This window comes from Protopterus annectens, chromosome 1.part1, assembly GCF_019279795.1.
Source record: "Protopterus annectens isolate FY-2018-M chromosome 1.part1, PAN1.0, whole genome shotgun sequence".
Taxonomy (NCBI): domain Eukaryota; kingdom Metazoa; phylum Chordata; order Ceratodontiformes; family Protopteridae; genus Protopterus; species Protopterus annectens.
In genome coordinates this window covers 1,033,539,199-1,033,553,118 of record NC_056726.1, presented here as the reverse complement: position 1 = coordinate 1,033,553,118, position 13,920 = coordinate 1,033,539,199, and the positions used below count along the sequence as shown (strand labels likewise).

At 36.2% G+C, this 13,920-nt stretch overlaps 1 protein-coding gene across 1 annotated transcript in view; it reads right to left on the bottom strand.

The window, feature by feature from the left end:
- Positions 1–13,920, bottom strand: part of LOC122815301 (deleted in malignant brain tumors 1 protein-like) — a 1,941,982-nt gene that overhangs the window by 1,500,625 nt on the left and 427,437 nt on the right. Inside the window, 2 exon segments of the mRNA XM_044087678.1 lie at positions 13,508–13,709; positions 13,712–13,796. Coding sequence (XP_043943613.1) covers positions 13,508–13,709; positions 13,712–13,796 — 287 coding nt within the window.

Below are 13,920 nucleotides of genomic sequence, written 5' to 3'. Positions count from 1 at the left end.
CAGTTCATTTATCAGTTATAGTACCCTGTCACCTATCATATCAGAAATAAAGACCTTAATGCCATTACTCTTATTAATAAATGGACCAATTGTGAAGTCTGAATTTTGGCTGTTAACAGAAAATATATTTATATATATATATATATATATATATATATATATATATATATATATATATATATATAGTTATTTATTCTATTTTTTATTTTACATTTGTTAACCGGGATAGTCTGACTGGACACAGGTCCATTTTCAGTGGAGGCCTGGGGAGAAAAGCTCCACATGTGGATAGTTACATAATTAAACAGTAGCAGTTTTATACAGTCACATATAGTTACCAGTACAGAATTATAGGATTACATGCATACTTAAAAACTTGGAATACATACATACTTAAAACTTAACATTGTTAGTTTTCTTTTTCAAACTTAGACATTTTTAGTGGTACAAGGCTGAAAAAGGTAGCATGTAATTCAGTAGTACAATACATATGAGAATGATAGTCAATGCTACAAACCTTTGAGACTATTTTAGAGATAGCTAGGTAGTTAAGAGAGTGGTGAGCTGGTTAGTCAGGGTTGGTATAGGGGCACAGCCAGTGTCTATTTAGGAATTTTTGAGAGATGTTTTAAATTGGTTAATAGACTGGATTGCTGTAAGTTCAGCAGGGAGCTGATTCCAGATTATTCCATCAGAGTTGCAAAATAATGAGTCACCTGCTGAGTTTTTAGATTTAACAGTTTGTGCCAACATTTTGTCAGAAGAGCGGAGAGCTTTTAGGTTACTGTAAGGGGTAATTATATTTTTGAGTATGGGTGTGCTTTCGGGCTGATGGAGGACTTTGTGGGCTATTATTAATTGATTGTACTGGATTTGAGAGGGAAACTCTAGCCAGCCTAGAGATTGTAGGTTAATACAATTGTGGGTTCAATATGCCAAGCCTGTGGCAAATCTGGCTATGTTATTGTAGCAACTACTGAGTTCATTGAGGTCAGATTTACTCAGGTTAGTTTAGATTGGGGAGGCATAAAGAGGGGTTGAAAGTAAATGTGTTCGGGCAATCACTGTCCTGGCAGTTGGGGTTAGAAATGCCTTAATTCTATATAGATATCCTAGCTTTTTGTTGACTGTTTTAATGGTTTTGTCGATGTGAGAATCAGACTTAAGGTTATTGTCAAAATTATACCTAATAATTTTGTATTACTTTCTGGGGAAATTATTGTGCCATTATTAGATGTTATGGTAAATGATGGGAGTGTAACTTTCCGGGTGGGGGTGAAGAGTAGCAGTTTTGTTTTATTTGGATTCAATAGAAGACACCTGTCAGTGAGCCAGTTTTCTACTACACTGAAAGTATTTTGGGTTAAGGTCTGCAGATCTAATGGGGAGGTGGCAGAACAGATTAGGGTAGAGTCATCGGCATATTGAATGCAGGTTACTTTGGGGATGACTGTATGAAGATCATTAATGAAGATGGAAAATAGGAGAGGTCCTAGTATAGACCCTTGAGGAACTCCAAGAGTGACTGCCAGTAGGGAGGGAAGGCTATCCTTCTATAGCACAGCTTGTTGTCTGCCACTTAGGTACGACTGAAACTAGCGTATTGCTAAGCTGTCTATGGCAAGAGGTTTTAGTGTTCGAATGAGTAGTTGGTGGTTTACCATATGAAATGCCTTAGATAGGTCAAAAAAGATGGCAGAGGAGAGTGCATTATTATTATTATGGATTTGATTTATTGTTTGAGAGAAGGATAGAAGGGCTGAGGTGGTACTATAGTGGGGTCTAAATCCATGCTGGGAGGGAGCTAGGAGATTGTGCAAATTGAGGTAATGAAGGAGATACTTCTGGATTCATTTATCCATAATTTTAGCCAGAGGGGGCAGAATGGTGATGGGCCGGTAATTTGATAGATCAGTGGAGTTACCCCCTTTATGGAGAGGAATTACATGGGAAATTTTCCAGATGGAGGGGATATATGCTTCAGAGATGGTTCTGCTAATTAATATTGATATGGGATATGCTATTACATCTGCAGCCTTTTGAAGATATTCAGTCGGTACTAGATCTGCTGAAAGGATGGTGGGTTTCAGTTTTTTGATTAAGGATCTGATAAGTGCTGTTGGTACAGGTTGAAAGTTAAAGGATGGGTGGATATTGGATATGGGTTTAATAGGGTCTAGGTTATTGGGGCCTAGCTGGTTGCAAGGGATTGTATAGTTTCCATAAAGAAGGTGTTGGCAATATTTTCTGGAGATTTTTGGAGAATAGACGCAGGGGTAGGGTAGTAGGGATCGAGAAGATTGTTTAATCTAGACCAAACTTTTTGTGGTCGATTTTGATGTTTATGTTGCATGTTATAGTAATAGTCTTTTTTGTCTAATATTACAGACTTCTTAGCATCATTTCTCAGCTGTTTATATATAAGTTGATCCTTAGGGGTTTTATTGGTTTTCCAAGAGGACCAGGCTTTATTTCTAGTTTCTTTGGACAGCCGCGGTGCTACGTTTTTCTTTCTTCTGATGGTCCAGGTGGGTGCATGATTGCTAACGATTGTAAGAAATGTGGAGTTAAAGTGTGATATTGCCTCATCTAGTGGGAGTAGTTTTAGTCTATTCCAGTTACATGTTTCAAGTTCTAACTGGAATTTGGTTTGATTGAAGTTCTTATTGTTCCTGATAGTTCTGAAGCTAGGTATTTGAGGGATATCAAGTTTTTGGCTGCGTATATACGTTAGGAGGTGATCACTTATTTTTTCAGGGTGCGTGCCTTATACATCTGGAGAGGGTTATTAATGATAATCCAATCTAGTATTTTTTCTTCTTTGTTATTGGGCTTACTAGTTCTGGTGGTGGAGGTAATAACTTGGGAGAAACCATATAGATTTATATGGGTAGTAGGGAAGTCTGAGGAGCAGGTGTTCCAGTCTATTTTAAAGTCACCTAAAACAATAGTTTCTTGTGGTGAGTTTATGGACAGCCACTGTAAAATGTCTTCAAGGATATTGGTGTTGTTACCAGGTGGGATATAAATGCAGCCGATGTTTATAGATTTATGCTGGTTAATTTATGTTAAAATATGTATATGTATGTATGTATATACATATATATGTATGTATATATATATATATATATATATATATATATATATATATATATATATGTATGTATATATATACATATATATATGTATACACACCACACACACACATACACACACATATGTGTCTGTGTGTGTGTGTGTGTGTGTGTGTGTGTGTGTGTGTGTGTGTGTGTGTGTGTGTATGTGTGTGTGTGTGTATATATATATATATATATATATATATATATATATATATATATATATATGTATATATGGTTCCTGAAACATCATAAGCCTGAAAATCCCTGAAAATTCAGAATCCTGAAAACTCAAAATCCTGAAAGCCCCAAAACTGAAAAACAAAAAATCCTGAAAACACAAAATAGACATACTGATGTCATTGTGGCTTTGCTATAGTGGTGGTAGGTGGTGTTAGGGTCAGGCGGGTCAGGTAGTTGGTTTAAGGCGGTTTTAGTTTAGGGTTAGTTTAGTTTTAAGTGGTTTGAGATTTAGGTTAGGCATTTAGGTGAGCATGTATGCAATAGTGACAAAGGGGTTAGGGGCGGTTTAAGTGAGTTAGGTAGGAGTGTAGTTAGAGGGGAGAGGTCCAGACCTTAGATTGATAGTTAGGGTAGGGTTAGGAGTTAGGAGTGTTGGTAGATATTGGTGTATTTTAGGTGACATATTAGCATTTTTTTTTTTTTTTTTTTTTTTTTTTTTTCAGTTTTTTGATTTTTTTGATTTTTTTTTTTTCAGCTTTTTTTTTCCAGGATTCTGAATTTTTTTCTTATTTTTTTTGATTTTCAGGCTTATGATGTTTCAGGCTTCTGAATATATATATATATATATATATATATATATATATATATATATATATACAGATAGATATATACATAGATATAAATATAGATAGATATATGTGTGTGTATGTGTGTATGTATAATGACAACAGACCAGAATCTAGAACTAGTGGTGGTGATTCAATTGTAATAAAAATAAACACCTCAAATACCATTCAGGATTGCTCTAATTGTCATACTACAGCTGACAAAATTCCCAACTGGGTACTCTCTCACATCATATTAGGTAGGCAGAGTCACATGTGAATTGCTGCAGTTTATATCCACCCACCTTCCTGTATCTGTATTTTACATAATCTCTATAAATTCTGTTCCCTAAAGGCATACATAACACCACAATTATTTTTGGTGATTTCAATATCAGTGGTATTGGTAGAGACTCTCTGTCTCTGAACAAAATGTTGCAGCAAATTATCCTGGTCCAAGTAATACAAATTCCTACTCAAACCAATACAAGGGCTGGCACTTGACATAATAATAATGAATATACAAAACACTTGCTTTCACACAGAAATGCTCCCCAATACACTGAGTGACCACTCACCCATTAAATCCATTTGGTTGTTCAGAACATATAAAAAACCTCCTCAAATAATAAACGGAGATCTTTCCCTAATAATCAGTTACCGCGTCTCAATGCCATTCTCATTGCTATAGATTTGACTCCCCTATAGGTCATGTCTGAACCCACCCCCTGCTGTAGAATTTTTCAACACAAAACTGACCACAGTTCAGGATACTCAGTACCTCCTTACAAAAAAAGGATTCGATCACAGAGTTGCTTATGGATACAGAAACAATTAAGGTGAAACGTTTAGCCTCAGAGAACTAGAAAGGGAAGCCTGACAATACAGAGCTGCACGAATCTTTTGTGTAAAAGGAAAGAAACATGAATTGCAAAAAATCCAGCAAAAGTCCTCTACCTTAGATAGAAACAGGAAGCTAACTGGTCTAGAATCAATCTGTTTTGTAAACAAATAAAACATGTATTAGGGACATTAAATAACTCTTCAGCTACCACAAACCAATAACATTGAGTCACTCTACCTTTGCTAATGATTACGTTTACTTTTTGTAGTTCATCATAACTGGTATAACTAAAGCCTTTCCAACAATTTACTTCCCAACCAATGAAAAACAAGAAACTTCATCCCCTAATCTAAACCTTCTAGACTGTTAAGCAAGAAATATTTCACTTTTCTGAAATTTAAGTAAAACAGACCAGGTTCCTAGTTCTGAAACTCAAAAATTCATGATCTAAATCCAACAATATTCATTCTGCCTTTCTAAGGCTTGCAGCTGAAAAAAATCTCTAAACCCCTTACTCATATCGTTAACCTCTCTCTCACCTCAGGCACTGTCCCATCAGCATACATGCATGCAGCTCTAATCCCTCTTCCTAAAGTCTCTTCTTCTAAAGGGATGAAGGACTATAGACCTATTTCTGCCCTGTGCATCATTAGCAAAATATTTAAAAAAATGTTACACAATCAACGACTTAAGCACATTAACAGCTATGGCCTCTTATGTGATGCACGTCATGGCTTTTGCAATGCCTTCAGTAATGTCACTGCTCTGGTAATAGCTTTCGATACCATTAATATAAACCAGAATAATGGATTTACTAATGCAGGCTTCTTTGCTTACATGACAATGGCTTTTGAAACAGTCTGCAATGTCCTTCTTCTCAACTTAAAAGACACAACTTTGAAGATAGCACTATTTGCTGATTTTTGCACCTATTGAAAAGACATAACCTTCAAGTTTATAACAATGCCTCATTCTCTATTGCTGGTAAACTTAATATAGGTGACCACAAGGGTCTGTATTAGGTCTTACTCTATTTGTTCCCTTTGATAACAATCTCCCCCTAGAATTACCAAATCTTAAATTAATAATGCATGCAGATGATATACTGCTCATAAAATCCATTACTAGCCACTCTGACCTGCAAACCAAGTTACTGGACAATTTCACTCAGTTGCTCACCTGGTCTGTGACTAACAAACTAATAATTAACCCTCAGAACACCAATGTCATGGTCTTTGCTTCAGAATTGCTCACTATCCCTCCTATTCTTTTAACAGATTTAATGGGAACAGAATACTTCACTGAACCGTTACCCAGGCCTAATTCTTAACCATAACCTTTCCTTTATGACAGATACATATTTGTAACTAATAAAGTCCTTACTCAGCTAAAACTATGCTAGATGCTCAGTGGCCTCCTTTCAATCACTGCTCACAGAGCATTGTCAAAAATATTTAATACCCAAACTGGAATATGGACATCCTTTTCTTGTTATGAATTTATGCCACAATACTCATAGAACAAAGACTGTTGAGAATAAAATCTACAGATTCATTCTACTGGCAAACTCTCAGATGGAAATTTGCAATTTGAGAAACAAAATTCCAATTGGCTATCAATGCTTCATAGGGCCACTTTTCTCCTAAATACTCTAATTTAAAAAATTCTAAAACATGATTATTTCTGCCCTTTAGTAGCAAAACTACCTTAACTAGACAACCCTTATGTGCACAGAAGTACACAGGACAACAATTTCTCTCTAGTACACCCTCTGTTTCAAACTACAGTAGGTGAAAGAGCCTTCCCCAGACTGGGACCTATTACCTGGAACCATCTGATTACTGGCATCAACATCTAGAAAGCATTAAAAACTGCAAAGATGCTGTTGAAGTGCATCTCTTTACTGAACGTACCTTCAGCTTCTAGCATGACAATTGTTAGGTAACTTACCATCTGAAATCATGAATAGTAGAATATATTTAAGTAATTTTTCTTAGCCTCTTTATGTGCATATTATTCACATTTATGTCACATGTATATATGAGTTTGTGTGTTATATGGATAATTGCTAAAATAAGTAAGTAAATAAATAAATGTATAAATTAATAAATAAATTGCACTATATCTGGACTGCCCATGCTATGGAATAGATTTCCCATACATGTCAAGCAGAGCAGCTCACTGGCCCTCTTCAAAACAAATCTGGGTGAGTGGATGGGAAATAGAAAACTCACCGCAGGGATCACTCCAGTGGCTTTACTAGACATAGGCACTAGGAACTAGGGTCAGGTGGCACGTTGCCAGAGTAATCCTATGGGCTAGGCTTGTAAAGGCCCCAGACCCATTAGCCTAGTACACACCTATGAACCAAAAAAATAAAGAATAACAGGATAACTAAAGAATGTAATTAACTTCTTCAGATAAAACATAAAGCTTTGACAAAAATGGAAGAACCTTTCCACCCCACATAATCATGAGCTCTTTATCACTCTAAGAAATCTTTATGAACAAGCTGTAAGAAAATACAAATCCAACTATCATAAAGCCAAACTTCCCTTTCTTGTAAGTAATCCAAATAATTTCTAGAATGAAATTAATCTCCCAATAAGATGAAAGACCCTCACAATACACCCCAATCCATCAGTATTATATATATTGCTCTTACGGCCAGCTTACACCTCTGATTTCCCAAAATAATTTAGAACTCTGACATTTCCCTTATCCCTTCTTCTCCATCAGGACACATATAAGGACACATGTGCACACTTCATTCCATCCTTCTATGTTAAAAACAATAGAGGCACACATATTGAACTTTTCCTTAAACATGCTTCATTCTGCTCTAAAAAGAAGCCCTTACTATCTGATCTCTGGATGTGTGTGAATATCTTGCCTCACATCTGGAAAGTACCCTAATGATACCATTTCAAAAACAACAACACTCTGCCTAGGCCACGTTTATGGATCATTTTCATTCTACCTATTCTTGGAAACATGAAATAAAAAATCAAGTATAGGAGCTATATCTGAAGATCTTACAAAGGCCTTTGTCCTTGGACACCACAAGCTCCTTATGCTCAGCATATTAGTTATAGACAGCAGCTCAGAAACCTGCCTTTGGTTCAGAGATTTCTTATTAGACAGACTCTTCAAAGTGAGAATAGATTTATTAACTTGGTAATCAAGCCCCACTACTTAAGGCATTCCATGTGGCTCGATACTTACTCCTGTCTACTTTTCATTCTTTTTTAACAATTACCGTATGATCTCTCACGTATTCCTCCAGTAATATATGTGAGCGACATCATCATACTTAACATCTGACTCTTCTCACTCAGTGACCCGAAATCCAACTTGGAAATAACCAAATAACTTTGACCCCTAAAGAGTTAGTTAAAAGAATACAAAATTCTACATGACACTAAATATACATAAACATATACATATATATATATGGCTCTACTTTGTTTCTTTGAATCTCATTTCACTGTATTTAATTTCACCCCGATCACATCACTGAAAACACAAACTACTGAAAACTCATTTCACTGAATCTCATCTCACTGAACTGAATTTAGTATATCAGGCACTGTGTAGAGTACTGTAAGGCAAGTAAAACGTATATGCCCGTTTCCCCACTGTAGTGTGATCCTGAAGTTAGTATATATAGTTAGGGGGTGTGTGGGGCATAGCTTCCCACCTTGTTTGTTTTATATTGTATTTTACCAAAAACCTCAAAACAATACATTTTAAACATTAGACATGCATAGTAACAACACCATTGACTAACTCTCTCTGGAAATTAATATGTACTCACAATAAGTGGGGGGATACGCTGCCCACACCCTCCAATGTGGGGGGCTGCCCCCCAAACCCTCCATGACTATATATACTAACTCCAGTATCGCAGTACAGTGGGGAAAAGGGCATATACTTTTTACTTGTCTTACAATACTCTACACAGTGCCATATATACTAGCTGCAGTTCAGTGAAATGAGATTCAGTGAAATGAGTTTTCAGTTATTTGTGTTTTCAGCGATGTGGTTGGGGTGAAATGAAATTCAGTGAAATGAGATTCAGCGAAACAAAGTAGACCCATGTACAAACTTTCTGGTACCTGCCAGCTAACTAATTTACCACCAGCATTATGACACTAAAACATCATCAATGTTTAGCTATCACAGCATTTGGTTATACAAGACCCTCAACTTCCAAACCCACAATGGAAAACTAGAATTAAAATCAAATCGTTATGATTCTGGGTCAGAAAATTCTCCCCTGTTGTCTCAAGCCAACAACAGCAACTATTGACAAGGCAGCACATTTTGCTTAGCTTCAGTATAACCTTCCCATTATAATATCTGTGGCTTCATTCAAAATATTCCTGCATTACAGGCAACTACAAAACAAAACATGTCATTTTATCACTCAGTCTATCCCTCAGGAATAGCCTTAATAAATTACTAGAAAAGTCATATGGTTAGCTTATAAGCAGAGCAGATCAACTACTAGTTTAACTTCTCTTCAGATAATCTACAGCAAAACATACTCACCCTTGCAGCAAACAAACTAAAAACACCTCTTTTAGTAACCAAGAACTCATTCCCTTTCAGATCTCATTCTAGAACTAAGCTACAGTGTATCAACCACACCCTCTCAGTTCTTGCATCTAAAGTCTGAGACTATCTCCCAATCCACATAAAAGATCTCTTCTCCTACTCAAAATTTAATACATAATTCAGAAATATCTACTCAAAAAAGCCCATTGTAAATGCTTTCTAGCTGGCCACATAACCTAAGCAAAGTCACCCCTTCATTCTCTCATTGCACTCATCCAGCTCTTTGAAGTTTTTTTATCATAGAATTTAGTTTTAATATATTTATTAGGTTTCATAAAATATCAAAAATGCACTATTAAGCAATCACATATGATAAAAAGAGAAACATTTCTCATATTTCATATCAATATAAAAGAATCGTAACAATGCAAAAAGTACTATCTAGATTAACATGGTCAAAATGAGCTAAACCAGACAAAAATGAAGATCCCCTAATGCCCCACACCAGTCTTCAACTAACCATATTAAACAAACAAGAATGAACAAAAAGTATTCCTAACTGTCCCCAGTCAACCAGCATTTAAATTGTAACACTTCCTGACTTTGGCCCAGGCATTACTAACCATTAATGTTGCTTCCTTAGTTACTTGTGCACATAATATTCTATTATATACCTTCATGTTGTTGCTTTTAACTAACTTTTGCTGTTTTGACTCCGACTCCCCTCTCTACAGCTTATTAATTTTACTTTTTATTTATCTACCCAAAATGATCATAGATTTTTTTTGATAGTCGTTCACTGTTTGTCCTCCCACTTTGTCAATCAAGCAAAATTCCCATGTCCTTGGAACACATCTTAAAGATATCTTTTCCTACTTGTGTATGTTGTCCTCCCAGCATCTCTTAAGTAGTAAGCCCAAAATACATGTATATTTCCTGCATCCAGATTTCCACATCTTTAACATTCGCCTCTCCAGTACCATAAATTATCTGTTTTTGAATCGGTGTTTTATACCATCTTTGTAGCCATCATACGTCTTGGTCCCAACATGCTTGTAAAAATTGGAGTTTTTTACTCATTTTTATTAGCATGAAACTAAATCTAGTAATTTTTTTCAGCCTCTTTCCACCTCTTTTTCAGCCTGTCCATTTCCTTACCATACCTGGGCTTAATAAAGAGGTAATGCAACCTGCTACAAGTCACCCAATTCCCAGCACCTACATTTCTGCCTAGGGTATACCTACTTTCTTCAAGTTACTACTCCTTCCACATAAAATTCTACATCATTCCAGCAGCATTCATGCATGTTTTAGCAGACTGCTTTTAGTGTTCAAAGTGAAGGCATGCCATACTAGGAAGCTTATTCTGGTGTCAAAACTTGGCCAGTCGTAAAATTGGAAAATATCTCCTTCCTCGCTATAATATAAATGTTCTACCCTATAAATACCCATCAAATGCCACTTCCTCCAATGAGCCAACTGATCTTGAATTCTAACAGCATTATGATCCTCAGACCAATTAGTAGCTACAGTGAATGCAAGTGCATATAGGCCATAGTCTGGCATTCCCAACATCCTCTTCCAACTTTTATTGTTTTTTTTTTGTGTGACCTTCTCACTCATTGTTTTAGTTTGTTATTTGGGATATTTTGCAGGCACCCTAATGATAATGGACATCATCTGGGTATAACAGCCCTGTGTTTCTCATGCTTAGTCAAAAACTCTGCTTGTGCTGCGCTGATGAGGTCATAACAAGGCTGAAATATGCATATCCACAGCTAGCGGGGTTTGGCTTTATTGGCCTGAAATTGTCCATTAAAATGACAAAACAAGTCATGGGCATTCAGAATCGCCAATTAGCTGAAACACCTGGTGTTCAAAAGGGTCATTTGCATATATCCCATGTGCCTCTGTTTCAAGAGGTTTGAGAGGTCACTCATTGGAAGTTCCAGCTTGGCTGGAGTTTTCATTTAGTTTTTACTGATTGTTTTTTTTATTGTGTCCTTCTCATTCATTGTTTTAGTTTATTATTTGGGATATTTTGTAGTCACCCTAATGATAATGGAAATCAGCTGGGTATAACAGCCCTGTGTTTCTCATACTTAGTCAAACACTCTGCTTGTGTTGTGCTGATGAGATCATAACAAGGCTGAAATATGCATATCCACAGCTAGTCGGGTTTGACTTTAATGGCCTGAAATTGTCCATTAAAATGATGAAACAAGTCATGGGCATTCAGAATCGCCAATTAGCTGCAACACCTGTTGTTCATAATGGTCATTTGCATATATCCCATGTGCATCTGTTTCAAGAGGTTTGAGAGGTCACTCATTGGAAGTTCCAGCTTGGCTGAAGTTTTCATTTAGTTTTTACTGATTAACTTTTATGAATGCAATAAAAATTGGTGTAGCTCTCAAATTGTAAATAATATGTGTATACTGTCTAATACCTTTCTGTTTTGTGAGGTGCTTACAAGATCGAATGGCTTCACCTATTGTCTGTAACTACCATGGAAAGACTATACAGTAAAGGTGTGGTATAACTGTCTTCTGTTTTCAACCTAAATACATTTTTTTTCCTGTTTTTAGTCACTTCTGTTTTTCTGATTGCATTCACATGAGCTGTGCCTGAAATTCCTCTATTGTTATTAATGCACTACCGTAGAAGAAAATTTTAGTATATGTATAAATTAATAACTTAGTAAAATTTACTTCACAGGAAATTGTAACACAAACAAAATTAATTTTCCTTGGGCTTTTATTTTTTTTAATTCATTATCTTTTGGAACCACATCATCACTTAGAAAAAAAACTGCATTTAATATTATGCTATGGTACCATCTGAAAGACAGTGATTGTTCAGATTAAGACACATTGCCATAGTTCATACAATGTGTAGGTTCTGAGTTGACTGACATCCTGATGCTACTAACAATAATGTTGGCTCTGCATTGACGGCTAACTCTTTCTGCATAAAGGGGGAGGGTGGGTTAAGGAAAAAAAAATCGGAATTTTTTTAAGTACCAATGAAGAAGTTAATAGAAAAGCGAGGTTTTATTTTTTTATAATAACCTGCACTTTGAGAACAATGAATGACCATAATTCTCAACCTCTTAGTGCACAAAATCTGGACAAAGCCAAACATACTTTGTTATTCAAATAAACAAAAATAATGGGAAAACAGCAATGAAAACTGGCTCTAGGTGATTGTCACTGCTGAAGTGACATCCTGACCACATATGCAAACACTGGAGAAAAAGGTGTGGACAGATGAAAGACTCAAAATCAGGCATGGGTTTTAATTAATGCTCTCATAAACTTAAACTGTAGGAAAATTAACAGGTTTTGTATTAACATGCATTTTCCTTAAATATATGAAAGCTAAAACTCAAATGTCCATTATATTAAATTGCCAGATTACCACAAATTTTATGAGGAACAAAATATAAGGCAAATATCTGGACAGTTGAGAGGTAAGGGTCTGACATTACTGAATGAATGCAGTCCTCAGTGATTTATGAGGAAAAAAAAACTTACAGATGACAAGGTAGAAACATGAGGCAAAACCAGGGATATTTCAGCAGTATAAATATTAAAACCAGTGACAGTTGAGAGATAAAAGAATTACAAGGGAAAAAAGTGCTAAATAAAATGTCCTTTAAGTAGCTAGCAACCTCCTCGTGTCCATGCAGCCGATTTCAAACTCATGTCACACTGGCGTGGTTCTTGCTACTGTGCAACCCGGTGTCTCTTAATATGAACAATCACCAGAAAGCCTTAAATGAGTTTCATGTCCTGTTGAGTACATACAGTTTCTTAATCCTATTCAAACAGTAAACCACATAGCCTTAAGCACAATGATGACAAATGTGTACATCAGACAAATTTCTTTTCCCATTCAGCAATGCTACCTATGCCGTAAAGGAAACATAACATTGCACTTCTGATACACAACATTTTAAATAAATGCTTTGTTGGTCCTGCATGCGGTTTTGCTTAAGTACAAATTCAGGTTGATAGATGCTTCAAAACAAATGGTATTTTAATAAATACCAGGAAAGTAAATAGTTGTGAGAAGCAAGAGCCAGGAAATCGTTATGGCTAGGCTTGTATAGGCCCTAGGGCCGATAGTCTAGTACCTACCTATGAACCTATGAAATATATCAGGCTTACTTAAAGATCATGCAAGTACCTCTACACTTTACTCCAGCATCCTTACTATGGTCACAGTTATGCACCTTCCATCCGCTGGATGGGCACTGTTTCACTAACGACTCAGATCCTGCACAATTCACTTCATCCAGCATCACTGGTCCAGTTCCTTTTCCATAGTGAGCTGTCCCTGGTGCTGAAACAGGATCACCGCATCCTAGTTCCCTACAGACAACAGCATCTTCCTTCATTCCCAACAATCGTCACACACTGAGCCCCATTCATTATCATGATAGATCTCCACTCTGACAGCACATGCAAGAGGGCAATTTACTAGCTATACTGCAACTGAAACAAAGATGCATTGTATTATAGAAGCTGACAGAGTTTGCTGAAACAGTATGAAGAATTTACTGAAGAAGTGCAACACAATTAGTTATGTATTATTTATATATCATGCA